General features: G+C 39.9%; 1 protein-coding gene across 4 annotated transcripts in view; it reads left to right on the forward strand.

The window, feature by feature from the left end:
• The window catches only part of TEK (TEK receptor tyrosine kinase), a 108,182-nt gene that overhangs the window by 42,109 nt on the left and 50,749 nt on the right, over nucleotides 1-15,324 (forward strand). For all 4 annotated transcript variants that reach the window (XM_023741850.1, XM_023741851.1, XM_023741852.1 and 1 more), the window contains exon 2: nucleotides 2,994-3,305. In XM_023741850.1, coding sequence (XP_023597618.1) covers nucleotides 2,994-3,305 — 312 coding nt within the window. The remainder of the gene's footprint in view (nucleotides 1-2,993; nucleotides 3,306-15,324) is intronic.

Raw genomic sequence — 15,324 nt, forward strand, 5'->3', positions numbered from 1 at the left:
GCGGGAGAAACAAGAGGAAAAAGAAACCAGATTCATACATAGAGATAATTTGCAGACCAATTTACAGAGGTTGTCTTTCTAAATCAACTGCTTTTTCTATTATTTCCTGAAGTCATTAAATAAACCACTGCCAGTGCCGTGAGTTCAGAGCTGATACCTCGGTTTTGGCAATTCACTCTACTGGTCCTAGAAATGCTCCAGATAGAATGGAGCTGAAAGAATTACAGTGTTTCCTTCCTCTTGATGACGTTTTCTAAGAACATGCCTGGAATGAGTGAGTGTGGGAGATGGGGTGGTATTCACACAGAGGCAGGGCTGCAGGTGCACATGAAGGAGAGGTGTGCTCTGGTCTTATTTTTGGACGTTGTAATTCCATTGCTAGATTTCCTAGCTCATCCTCTCTTGGTATTTTTTTCTTATCCTAACCTCTGCCCTCTTTCTCGAGATCTTAAAGTTCCTGATGAGGCTAGAAGCAAGTTAGATGCCTCAGGGATAGGGTTGGGAAACTACTCTAAGCAAGTTTTTCTCTCCCAATCCCAAGTATTGAGTTCGTGTCGCAATAAAATGCAACCCTAACTCTGCTTAAATTAAGACTTGACGTTGAAATTCCTCTTCCTATTTAATCAGTTAAAGATTAACTCCCAGTGAGATAATCTTCAAAACATCACTGCATACAGCAAACATTGGTAACTACCATTAAAAATAGATTGTATGAGGACTTCATGCCAGGCACAATGCTTGGCAAAAGTAGGTGCTCAAAAATGGTTTGCTAAATGAATACTGGTTAGCCACAAATGCTCAGCAACAATTGATCACTTTCCTGTGGCTCACATACAGAAGGGTCATGTATGTGAGCTTTAGGTATGAGAAGGCATATATCAGGTTTTTAGGGTGGATCTTAAAAGTTATCTGCTTAGTTTTACCAAAATAAACTCAGTGAATACCCAAAAGTCTTTTAAATACACGCAAGGAAGTCAGTTTAGACTCAGGAGAGAACTTTCATTTTTAACCTCATTATTCTCAGGCAGCTAAGTGAATGGATGGACTTGAATCAGGCAGGTCTGGAATCCATCGATCCATTGATCCATTGATCCATCAATCCACCCATCAATCCATCCATCCATCCATCTATCCACACACCCAACAAATACTTATTAAACTCTCTATATGCCGAACACTGTGATAGGCAGGATTTTCCTATATATATCAACGTGAACAGACTCAGTCCTCATCCTCATTGAACTTACCATCTAGGGAAAGAGAGAATAAATCAAATAATCACAAACTGTGGTAATTTTTATGAAGGGAACAAACAAGGGCGTGAATCAGAGAATGAAGGGATGAGAGTGTGTAGGTATGGTAGATAGAGCAGGCAGAAAATCTCTCTCTGTGAGGAAGTGGTACTTACACTGAAACCCAAAGGATGAGCAGGAGTTAGCTACTCAAAGAGTGGGGAAGAGCATTCCAGAAAGAGAGAACAGCATGTACAAAGGCTGTGAGGTAGAGAAGAAAGCGCATGAAAGACCAGTGAGAATTTGAATCCCAGCTCTGTCTTCCATACCTGTGGAATATAAAGTAATTTGCTTAATTTTGTTAAGCCTCCATTTCCTCATCTTTAATATTGAGATAGTGTTGTATACCTCACAGGGTTGTTGGAAGAATTTAATGGGTATTAAATAAGATAACATGTAGCTTACTTGAATCACTTGCATTTACATCAAGGTCTCTGAGAGTCCAATGTGCTTGATCCAACTACCAATGAAGCCAGAGAATATTGTCCATCCCAGATATTTCTACATTTAAAGAGAGAATAGGCACAGATTCCATTTGTTCCATATTAGAACCTTTTGAAATCAAAAGAGAAAAGGAGAAAGAGAGAGGGATAGGGAGAGATAGACAGAGACAGAAAAAAAAATACAGAGAAAGTAAAATAATTTCTCTTAAATGATTTTGCTTCATATTTACGGAATATATTTGAAAGGGCAGGTAAGATTTTGTTTTTACATTTGGGGAAGGAGTGGAGTTTGAGGTTATTTGTTTAGGAAATAAAGATAAATGAAATAATGGTCACTGAATATCCAGTCAGGAGCCCTTGTGGCACAGTGGTTAAAGTGCTTGGCTGCTAACCAAAAGTCGGTGGTTCGAACCCACAGGTCACTCCATGGGAGAAAGATGTGGCAGTCTGCTTCTGTAAAGATCTGCTACCTTGGAAACCCTATAGGGTAGTTCTACTCTGTCCCACAGGGTCGCTATGAGGTGGAATCAACTCAATGGCAATGGATTTGGTGTTTTTTGTTTTTTGTTTTTTTTAGTATTTAATATGTGGCAGACACAGTGCTTGGCAAGTTATGTATTTTATCTCATTTAATCTTCGCATGAATCCTGCAAGATAGGTTTTATTTGCCTCATTTTAAAGATGATGCAAGTGAAGCTCAGAGGGAAATTTAGACTTCAGTCAGCTACTGTCCCTCTCTTATCATGAAATTTAATGTGCAATTGGGCAATTCCTTGACAATTATGATACTGATAAATTTTATGTCAATATCAATTATGACATTGGTAAATCTAAAGTTAGCATACAGTGCACACGGTTGATTCTTTAGAATACCTTATTGTGACAATGCAGGCCGTATCATAAATTTAATTTATCTTAACTCAACAAGTATTTACTGAATACCCAGATGTGTCTCAGGCACTCTAGTAGGTTGAGATATATAGCGCATGGCTTGTCTTGGGGACTAAGAATAACTGATAGTTCATTGCAGCCAGGGAATGGAGTGGGGCAGGAAAGGTTAGTAGGGTTTAGGTGATAAAGGGTCTTGATATCATGGTAAAGGGTTTTGGATCTTATCCTGTGGAATAGAGAGAAGAATAGCATTTTAGTAAGACTGACCATAGAGCTATTTTTAGACAAGGCTTTGTGAATAGCAGTTTCTCCTGCGTGGGCATGTTAATAACTTTCATCACATATTGTGCTCCCTCTTTCTTTTTAGGAACAGTGGAAGGCGCCATGGACCTGATCTTGATCAATTCCCTACCTCTTGTATCTGATGCTGAAACATCCCTCACCTGCATTGCTTCAGGGTGGCACCCCCATGAGCCCATCACCATAGGAAGGGACTTTGAAGCCTTAATGAACCAGCACCAGGATCCACTGGAAGTTACTCAAGATGTGACCAGAGAATGGGCTAAAAAAGTTGTTTGGAAGAGGGAAAAGGCTAGTAAGATCAATGGTGCTTATTTCTGTGAAGGGCGAGTTCGAGGAGAGGCAATAAGAATACGGACCATGAAGATGCGCCAACAAGGTAATACACCCCTCAATTATGGGCAGGTGAGGCCCATAAGACACATATGTACACCTTTTGTTCTTGGCAGTTGCTCACTTGGAGGCTAGGTATGAACTGTCTGAATGTGGGGCTTAAAGTCCTTGTCTACCTCTTTCTAAACATCACCGGGTTTGGTACACAGAACATTAGAGATAAAAGAGACCATGTCCTAGTGACATTGTGTCTAGTGCATGAGATGAAATATAGCAGTATTTCATGGTGTTCTATCAATGGTCCATGGTCTCCTGGGAAATATAACTATATTACGTGTATGTAATATGAAAATTACAACAATGAGGACAACTGTGCATTGTCAAACTAATCACGCTGGGCTATTTTGAGCTTTCTCATTGATTTTTCACTTGCTATTTCTTTATTTCGCTTGCCCCTGAGTTCTCTCAACAGAAGTTAATGCTTTCAGGGAAAAATTATTGTAGAATAAAAAATTTTAAAATGCTAACATTTATCAATAGCTTAATTTAGCTGATTACTTGGTGTATCAATTATCTATTGCTATAATAATGCTGTGTAACACACAACCATCAACCACAGTGGCATACACAATAAGCATTTATAGCTCACGAGTCTGAAATGGTTGGGTTGACTAGATGACATTGCTGATTTTGGCTGGATTTGCTCGCATGTCTGGGGGTTGGCTGGTTGTACGCTTATTAGGCTGCCCTCAGCTGGGGCAACTAGAGCAACTTGACTCATGTACCTTCAGCAGACTAACCTAGTGTCATGGATTGAATTGTGTCTCTCCAAAATGTCTGACAACTTGGCTAGGTCACAATTCCCAGTATTGTATGATTGTCTACCATTTTGTCATCTGATGTGATTTCCCTATGTGTTGTAAATCCTACCACTATGATGTAATGAGATGGATTAGTGGCAGTTATACTGATGAGATCTACAAGATTAGATAGTGTCTTAAGCCAATCTCTTTTGAGATATAAAAGACAGCAGTGAGCAGAAAGACATGGGGGCCTACCAAGAAAGAAGCGCCAGGAACAGAGTGTGTCCTTTGGACCCAGGGTCCCTGTGCTGAGAAGCTCCTTGACCAGGGAAAGATTGATGACAAGGACCTTCCTTCAGAGCTGACAGAAAGAGAAAGCCTTTCCCTGGAGTTGAGAGAGAAAGCCTTCCCCTGGAGCTGATGCCCTGAATTTGGATTTGTAGCCTAATAGACTATGAGAGAATAAATTTCTCTTTGTTAAAGCCATCCACTTTATAAGCCATCCAAATAACAGTGGCATTTCTGTTACAGTGGCACTAGATGACTAAGACACCTAGGTATGTTCTCATGGAGATGGCAGAGGTGCAAGAGAACAAACTGACACACACAAGACCTCTTGAGACCTAGTTTTGCACACTATCACTCTTGCCTCATTTTATTGTCCAAAGCAAGTCCAATGGCTGAGCCTAGAGTCAGAGTGGGAGGGCACTACAAAGTTAAATGGCAAAAGTATGGATAGTGGAGGGATAAGGAATTTGAGCCACTGTTGCAGTCTGCCACTCTAGATTAAAGACCATGATTCAGTTTTAGTAGTAGAGCACCCAGGCCCAGGTAATAGAACACCGGAATTTTGAAGGAGGATTTTGAGAACCCCCTCTGAGGGAGGAGCAATAACTACTCGTTGCTGCCACCCTCAAGGCAGGGATGTGATGGAGCCTTTCTCGCAAAATAGAAGTGGGTCCTAAGCTAAATATACACATATATATATATTTGTATCTTTACTGAGATATAACTCACTTGCCATGCAATTCACCCATTTATAATGCATAATTCAGTGGCTTTTAGTATATTCACAAACATGTACAACCGTCACCACAGCTAATTTAAAACATTTTCATCACCTCAAAAAGAATTTCCAAACCCTATCACAATCACTTTTCCATCTTCATATTCCCCTCATCCCTAAGCGACCACTAATCTACTTTCAGTTTCTAATGCTGCTTCAAAGACCTAAATGTAAAACCTAAACTATAAAATTCATGAAAGGAAACACAGGGACAATGGTAGGGGCCATAATTTATGGCATAAATAGAATATAAACCATAACTAATAATGCACAAATCCAAGAAGATAAACTAGACAACTGGGACCTCCTAAAAATTAAGTACTTATGCTCATCGAAAGACTTTTCCAAGAGAGTAAAAAAAGAACCTACAGATTGGGAAAAAATCTTTGGCAATGACATATCTGATAAAGGTCTAATCTCTAAAAAATACAGAAAACTTTAACAACTCAACAAAAAAAAGACAAGCAACCCAATCATAAAATGGGCTAAGGACATGAACAGACACTTCACCAAAGGAGACATTCAGGCAGCCAACAAATATATGAAAAGATGCTCGTGATCATTAGCTGTTAGAGAAATGCAAATCAAAACCACGATGAGATACTATCTCAACCCTGCAAGAATACCACTGATCAAAAATTCAGAAAACAATAAATGCTGGTGAGGTTGTGGGGAGATTGGAGCTCCATACACTGTTGGTGGGGATGTAAAATGGTATAACCACTATGGAAAATGATATGGTGCTTCCTTAAAAAGCTAGAAATAGAAATACCTTGTCATTATGTGCCATCGAGTGGATTCCGACTCATAGCAACCCTATATACAACAGAATGAAACACTGCCCAGTCTTGCACCATCCTCACAATAGTTGCTATGCTTGACCCATTATTGCAGCCACTGTGTCAATCCATCTTGTTTAGGGGCTTCCTCTTTCTCACTGGCCCTCTATTTTACCAAGCATTATGTCCTTCTCCAGGGACTGGTCCCACCTGATAACATGTCCAAAGTATGTGAGACAAAGTCTCACCATCCTTGCTGCTAATGAGCATTCTGGCTGTACTTCTTCCAAGACAGATTTGTTCGTTCTTCGGGCAGTCCCTGGTATATTCAATATTTTTTGACAACACCATAATTCAAAGGCATCAATTCTTCTTTGGTCTTCCTTATTCATTGTCCAGCTTTCACATGTATATGAGGCCATTGAAAACACTATAACTTGGGTCAGACACACCTTAGTCCGTAAAGTGACATCTTTGCTTTTTAACATTTTAAAGAGATGTCCTGCAGCAGATTTGCCCAAAGCAATGTGTAGTCTGATTTCTTGACTGCTGCTTCCATGGGCATTGATTGTAGATATAAGCAAAATGACATCCCTGACAACTTCAATCTTTTCTCCATTTATCATAATGTTGCTTATTGGTACAGTTGTGAGGATTTTTGTTTTCTTTATATTGAGGTGTAATCCATACTGAAGGCTCTAGTCTTTGATCTTCATCAATAAGTGCTTCAAGTTGTCTTCACTTTCAGCAAGCAAGTTTGTGTCATCTGCTTATCGCAGGTTGTTAATAAGTTTTCCTCCAATGCTGATGTCCTATTCTTCTTCATACAGTCCAGCTTCTCAGATTATTTGCTCAGCATACAGATTGAATAAGTATGGTGAAGGATACAACCCTGACACACACCTTTCCTGACTTTAAATCACTCAGTATCCCCTTGTTCTGTTTGAACAACTGCCTCTTGGTCTAAGTACAGTTTCCTTAGGAGCACAATTAAGTGTTCTGGAATTCCTGTTCTTTACAATGTTAGCCATAATTTGTTTTGATCCACACGGTCCAATGCCTTTGCATAGTCAATAAAACACAGGCAAACACTCTCTGGTATGCTCTGCTTTCAGCCCAGATCCGTCTGATATCAGCAATGATTTCCCTTGTTCTACGTCCTCTTCTGAATCCAGCTAGAATTTCTGGCAGTTCCCTGTTGATGTACTGCTGCAACCACTTTTGAATGAGCTTCAGCAAAATTTTACTTGTGTGTGATATTAATGATATTGTTCTATAATTTCTTCATTCTGTTTGATCTCCTTTCTTTGAAATGGGTACAAAAATGAATCTTTTCCAGTCAGTTGGCCAGGTAGCTGTCTTCCAAATTTCATAGATGAGTGAGCGCCTCCAGCTCTGCATCTGTTTGTTGAAACATCTGACTTGGTATTCCATCAATTCTTGGAGCCTTGTTTTTCACCAATGCCTTCAATGCAGTTTGGACTTCTTCCTTCAGTACCATCGGTTCTTGATCATATGCTACCTCCTAAAATGGTTGAACGTCAATCAATTCTTTTCGGTACAGTGACTCTCTGTATTCCTTCCATCTTCTTTTGATGCTTCCTGTGTCATTTAATATTTTTCCCATAGAATCTTTCAATATTGCAACTTGAGGTTTGAATTTTTTCTTCAGTTCTTTCAGCTTGAAAAATGCTGAGTGTGTTCTTCACTTTTGGTTTTCTATCTCCAGGTCTTTGCACATTTCATCATAATGCTTTACTTTGTCTTTGACGGTCAGTGAAAAAGAGGAAGACCCTCAGCGAGATGGATTGACACAGTGGCTGCAACAATGAGCTCAAGCATAACAACAATTGTGAGAGTGGTGCAGAACCAGACAGTGTTTCATTTTGTTGTACATCGGTCGCTGTGAGGTGGAACTGACTTAATGGCACCTAAAAACAACAACAACAACAAGATAAATCTTTAGGCGAGTCCACCAATCTTATGGCAACTGGAGGAGCTGGTGTTGCAAAAACTATTTAGTGATTCTGTTCTGCCCCAAGGCTCCCACACCTGGACAGGCAGGGTGACTTCTGGTGCTCTTGATGCTACCCGCTGGGAGGAAGGCACAGAGTTCCAGCAAAGATGACCTCTCGTTCAGACCAGAATGATGTGGCCCCTCACCCATCAGCTACTTTCTCTGGGCTGATGATACCTAAAAGGAAGGAGTCCTTTCTAAATTTACATCATCATAATCACAGGGGGCTGGGGACTGAGAATTTGTCATTTCATGACATTGTCAGCCCTTTAGAAGTTTGATTTTTAATTATCAAACTATTACTCATATGATCCCTATGAGTAATACACCTCTGCACATTTCTCTGATTGGCAGTTTCTTATATAAGTATCTGCAGTTTTCTAGATCAGTGCTTCTCAAAGTTGAATGTGCTTGTGAATCCCCTGGGAATCTTGTTAAAGCGCAGATTCGGATTCACAGGGTGGGTCAGGGTGGGACGGTGATCCAGAGATTCTGCATTTCTATCAAGGTCCCAGGTGCTGTGATGTTGCTGGACCGTGGACCACACTTTGAATTGCAAGGGTTGAGATTCAACATCTAACTGGGAATCCACCTAAAAACATTTCTTTGAATTTGCTAATGGTAGTAATTAAAGGATTTGAAGGCAGTAAGCTCATTTTATGGTCAAAAGTGATAAAATAGCCATTTATCACAAATGAAGGAAAGGGTTTTCTTAGCAAAACTATCATGTTCACCTTTAAATGACACCAGGGTGAGTGGGAAAAGAGCACAATAGAAATTCCCAGGAATGCAGCTCTCCGGTGAGGGAAGAGAGGTTGAACAAAGGGATGTGAGGTGTGCCAAAGCTAGCATGGCTGAAGAGACAGCTCTATTATTTTTCACATGTGTCATTTGGGATTTGACTTGTGGAAGAGTAATGTCCCTCTGCTGATGTTTCTACCTTCTGAGTGAAGATGGTCTGAGGTTTCTGTCCCAGTGGCTTCACAGCAATGAAATGTAAGGCACCAGTTGATTTGGGGATCAACTTCAACACTGTTTAAATAAGAACTTATCGAGAATGTTGAACCAGAACACGAGCAGTTAAACATCAACTGTCATGACCCAACCAACCCAGAGTCCAGGTCATCACAGGTAAAGGATGGTTTAAATTCAGTCAAAAGCTACAGTAGACAGAAGATGGCTTTTATACTCCCCTGAGTCGTAATTTTTCTTTCACAACTTACTAGCTGTCTGGCCTTAGGCAAGTTATTGTTGTGTGCTATCGAGTAGATTTTGACTCATAGTAGTCCTATAAGACAGAGTACAATTTCCCCCGTAGGGTTTCCTAGGCTGTAATCTTTATGCGAGCAGATCACTGGGTCTTTTTTTCCGTGGAGCTGCTGGTAGGTTTAAACTGCCCACCTTTTGGCTTGTAGCCAAGGGCTTAACCATTGAGCAACCAGGAATCCTTTTATTTAACCTCTAGTTATCTTATTAGGAGCCCTAATGGCACATGGTTAAGTGCTCGGCTGCTAACCAAAGGGTTAGTATTTGGAACATACCTGCCGCTCTGAGGGAGAAAGATGTGGCATTCTGCTTCCATAAAGATTACAGCCTTGGAAACCCTATGCGGCAGTTCTACTCTGTCCTATAGGGTTGCTATGAGTTGGAATTGACTCAGTGGCGATGGGTTTAGTTATCTTATTATGGGGCCTTGCTGGCACAATGGTGAAGCACTGGACTGCTAACAGAAAGGTCGCTGGTTCAAACCCACCAATTGCTCCAGGGGAGAAAAGACCTGGCTATCTCCTGTAAAGATTACAGCCTAGGAAACCCTATGGGGAAAGTTCTACTCTGTCCTATAGGGTCATTATGAGTAGGATCAACTTCACGGCACACAACAACAAGAAGTGATCTTATTTTTCTTAATCTGTAGAAAGGAGATATAGAAAATGAATTTGTCGTAAGTTTCAGTGAGACAGTATATGCAAAAAGCCACTTTTTATAAGTGCATTTGAAGTGAAGTTTGATTTAAACAATAGATGTGTTCCTGAAAGCTTGTGCCAAGTAAAATCTTGAAGAATAAGGTACATAATAATAAGAGCTATTTAAAAAAAAAAAAAGTAAACCCATTGTCGTCAAGTTGATTCCGGCTCATAGGAAGCCTATAGGACAAAGTAGAACTGCCCCATAGGGTTTCCAAGGAGCCAGCTGGTGGATTCAAGCCACTGACCTTTTGGTAAGCAGCCAAGTTCTTAACCACTGCACCACCAGCACTCCAATAAGAACCATAGCAGTTTGTGAATGATTTGATGCCAACCATTGCTCTACCCTTCTTATTTCATTCTCACGTTGCGTTAACCCCCTTCGCCCTCCACTTTGTCTTGTAAAGTACAATAACTCCACTTGAAACCCTAAATAGCAACTCAGGGTGCAGAGTAGACTTACGGGAGTTGAAGTCAAGCAGACACAGGTTTGATTCCAGCTCTGTAACAACTGAATGGTATGACCAAGGGTAAGCTACTTAACCAAAAGCATGGATTCGTCACTTGACAATAAAAGTGGGGATAGAGATTTTACCACACACGTTTGAGAATCAAACGAGGCATTGCACTTAAAGATCACCAACATTATCTGGCTTGCAGTAAGTGTTTAATATTATTATTATAGTGCCTTGGAGTAAGTCGTACTTTAGTGGGAGTATTAATGTTCTTATTCAATTGTGGAAATTTTTAATATTATCTATTAATATAATTTTGAAGGTTTTTATAAAATAAAAAAATAGTACATTCTTTCCTGTATTTTAACAATAACAACATCTCAGGCTCTTGAACTGGTTCCATTTCTCTTGCTGACTGTCCAGTGGCTAAAAGATGATGTGGGGAAAGAGATATCCTTCATGGTGGACCATGAAAACTACCAAAGCTGTGCCTTCATGTTGCTATTAATTTCTGAGTAAAACACCATGGGAACTCAGAAGTGCCTGTCCAGGGACACAGCAGGATAGGATAAACATCAGTATATTCCTACATGCTGCTGACTCGTGCATCTGGAAAGGAAGTGGAAAATCCATTTGGGATGTGCCAAAACATAGCTTAAATTGGCTCGCACACCCCAAATGGCCAAACTGTTTTTATCAATGGCATCATCCAAAACAGTCAAAAGCAGTTTTCATCAAACCTCACTGACAATTTTACTTGCGGGGAGGAAGTTATAAATGAAGTTCAGAATATTTTCAGATCCAAAGATCTGTTTCAGAACATTCCATCAGAGGAAGCATTTCCCCCACCCCATTTTCATTTGAGAAATAGTTTTATTTTAAGAACAGCAAAATCCCAACATGATTTGTGAAGTCGTGATAACACAAATGAACATATTGAAAGCATAGAGGAAATCAGAAAACTTGAAATCACATTCATTCATTTATCCTTTCATTCCACAAGCATTGTTGAACCTCTATTTATGCCACACACTGGGGATGCAGTAATTTCTTATTTATACGTGCCTGATACTCCCCTAGGAATTTGATGTACATTATTATATAATTTAGTTTTAATGCATATCTAGGAAGGACTATTAAACAAACAAACAAACAAAAAAACCCGTTGCTATCAAGTCGATTCCGACTCATGGCAACCCCATGTGTTACAGAGTAGAACTGCTCCGTAGGGTTTTCTTGGCTGTAATCTTTACAGAAGCAGATTACAAGGCCTTTCTTCCCTGGTGCCACTGAGTGGGTTCAAACTGCCAACTTTTAGGTCAGTAGTCAAGTGCAAACCATTTGTGCCACTCAGAGACCTGATGAAGACTATTATGACCCCATTAATAGATGAGGCTTGTAGCTATTGTAACTTCATTGGATTCACACAGCTAGTGAGTATCGGACCTGGAAAAGTGAATTCAGGCCACATCTCAGAGGCCAAGTCCTGACCACCACCCTGTGCTGCCTTTCAAAACAGACATGGATCTGCCCTCCTCGAGTGTTCAGTCTAGTGGGGCAGAAGTACTGTAAGGGGGGCTATATGGGGAAAGTGCAGGGCATTTGGAGAGCATCTGTGAGGGCACCTAAACCAAATTCCAGAGCAGGGGTGGACTAATCAGTAAGCAAGATATGCACAAGTCTACGTAAGCAAGGACATGTGGGATTAATTGTGTTTACTTACTAATCTGTAGTGCACAATTTCACATGGGTTTCAAAGATGTGGTAAAAAAAGGTGAAATTGTGCACTACAGATTAGTAAGTAAGCACAAGTAAGCCTGTGTGAACTTTCCTTCTCGGGCAATCCATCCCTGTTCCAGGGGCCCCTGGACAAAGTGTCATCTAAAAGGAGGCCGAAGAATGAGTAGGCATTGGTGAGGCATAGGAGAAAAGAAGGAGTAGAAGAGAAGGGACAAATCTGGACATGATGTGGTCTGTTTGAGGAAGTGAATATAGTTCAGAATGGCTGGAACTGAAAGCTAAGGGTGTGTGGCTGGAGAACGATGAGTCTGGAGAGGTGGTGCTGAGAAACAAGTGTGGAGTCAAGCTCATGTCTTTACTTTCACCCTTATTCACTGTTAGGGGGTCTTGACTAATGGGCTTAATCTACCTTAACTCTGTCTCCCTCATTGTTAGACTATGGGTGTACTGTCCACAGATGACTTTGGTGAGAATTAAATAAAATAATACAGACTTAATTACATTATTATCCTTACCACTTATCTAATATCAAATTTAAAAAAACCCATTGCTCTCGACTTGATAATTTAGCTTGATTATTTTTCATCCATGGGAAACATCTTTGTGTGCAACTTTTACTACCATTGACTTTTTCTCCAGCCCTTAAGGAATAAATGACAGGCAGCCAGTTAGATTACGTTCTTAATTAAATTCTGCCAGTTAATTAACTCACGAAAATGATCTTGAGCAAGTCATGATCTTACCTAGGCCTCAGTAATCTCATCCATACAATTAGGTAGCTGGACTTTAAAATCTCTTCCAGTGCTAACATTGCATAACGTAGGAGAGGCAGGCAAAATGCCTCTGGAGTTGGATTACCTGGTTCAAATCCTGGCTCTACTCTGTACTTGCTTGTGATCTTGGACAGGTTACTTAACCTCTCTGTAACTAAATTTCATCATTTGTGTAATTAGGTTAATAATAGTACTTACCTCACAGAGATATTATGAAAATTAAATATCTGTAAAGTGCTTAGAACTAGGGCTTTGAACCAGTTCTTCCTGGTTCAGTCATGGTCAAGGAAGTGGAACCAGAACAGACTCAAATTTTTAAAATTTAGGTAAACTAGAATTTGGGTAGTGGAAAAAAGTATGGGTCAAAGCCCTGCCAGCAACCTGATCTCCCTCTTAGAAAACAAGGGAAGCATACACATTGCATAGCAACCAAATCTCTTGCTTGTTGGATTTTGAGCAGAGTTGGAAATGGCAGTGCCCTGCTCAAAGATGGCGGCCCACTATGCCATTTTGAATGTGTTTCACTCTCCACAATCCTGCCAATAATCCAATGTCATGCATCAGGCTTCTGAAAGGGCCCACCACCCCTCTTCTGAGTCTCCCGTTCCATGGCTTTGACTCATAATTTTTTCATTCTGGTTATTGTTCTGGATCACTAAACTGTAAAAATTTGAATCTGTTCTGGTTTCACTTTATCAGCCATGACTGAACCAGTTTGAAATGGTTTAAAGCTTTGCTTAGAACAGTGTCTGGTCAACAATAAACCTCAAAAGCAAAACCCAGGGTCGGGCCAAGATGGCTGAGTAGTCAGACGCTTTTGTAGTGGGATTCATACCAGGTATGCGGGATGGTTCAACATCAGAAAAACAATCAATGTAATCCATTACATAAATAAAACAAAAAACAAGAACCACATGATCTTATCAATTGATGCAGAAAAGGCATTTGACAAGGTCCAACACCCGTTCATGGTAAAAACTCTCAGCAAAATAGGAATAGAAGGGAAATTCCTCAACATAATTAAGGGCATTTATACAAAGCCAACAGCCAACATCAGCCTAAATGGAGAGACTTTGAAAGCATTCCCCTTGAGAACGAGAACGAGACAAGGATGCCCTTTATCATCACTCTTATTCAACATTGTGCTGAAAGTCCTAGCCAGAGCAATAAGGCTAGAAAAAGGAATAAAGGGCATCCAAATTGGTAAAGAAGAAGTAAAAGTATCTCTATTTGAAGATGGTATGATTTTATACACAGAAACCCCCCAAAGACTCCACAGGAAAACTATTGGAACTAACAGAAGATTTCAGCAAAGAATCAGGATACAAGACAAACATACAAAAATCAGTTGGATTCCTCTACACCAACAAAGAGAACTTCCAAGAGGAAATCACCAAATCAATACCATTTACAATAGCCCCCAAGAAGATAAAATACTTAAGAATAAATCTAACCAGAGATGTAAAAGATCTTTACAGAGAAAACTACAAGACACTACTGCAAGAAACCAAAAGAGACCTACATAAGTGGAAACACATACCTTGCTCATGGATAGGAAGACTCAACATTGTGAAAATATCAATTCTACCCAAAGAGATCTACAGATACAATGCAATCCCAATCCAAATTCCAATGGCGTTTATTAATGGGATGGAAAAACAAATCACCAACTTCATATGGAAAAGGAAGAGGCCCCGGATAAGTAAAGCATTACTGAAGAAGAAGAACAAAGTGGGAGGCCTCACACTACCTAATTTTAGAACCTATTATACCACCATGATAGTCAAAATAGCATGGTACTGGTACAGCAACAGACACATAGACCAATGGAACAGAATTGAGAATCCAGATGTAAATTCATCTACCCATAAGCAGTCAAGATTTGACAAAGGCCCAAAGTCTGTTAATTGGGGAAAAGATAGTCTCTTCAACAAATGGTGCTGGCATAACTGGATATCCATCTGCAAGAAACTGAAACAAGACCTATACCTCACACCCTGCACAAAAACTAACTCAAAATGGATCAAAGACCTAAATATAAAATCCAAAATGATAAAGATCATGGAAGAAAAAATAGGGAGAATGCTAGGAGCCCTAATACATGGCAAAATAGAATACAAAACATTGCTAACAATGCACAGACACCAGAAGAGAAACTAGATAACTGGGAGCTCCTAAAAATCAAACACTTATGCTCATCAAAAGACTTCACCAAAAGAGTAAAAAGATAACCTACAGACTGGGAAAAAATTTTTGGCTGTGACAAATCTGATCAGCATCTAATCTCTAAAATCTACAGGATACTTCAAAACCTCAACAACAAAAGGAGAAATAACCCAGTAAAAAATGGGCAAAGGATATGAACAGGTACTTCACCAAAGAAGACATTCAGGTGGCTAACAGACACATGAAGAAATGCTCAAGATCATTAGCCATTAGAGAAATGCAGATCAAAACTACAATGAGAT

This window comes from Trichechus manatus, unplaced genomic scaffold (assembly GCF_000243295.1).
Source record: "Trichechus manatus latirostris isolate Lorelei unplaced genomic scaffold, TriManLat1.0 scaffold00192, whole genome shotgun sequence".
Taxonomy (NCBI): domain Eukaryota; kingdom Metazoa; phylum Chordata; class Mammalia; order Sirenia; family Trichechidae; genus Trichechus; species Trichechus manatus.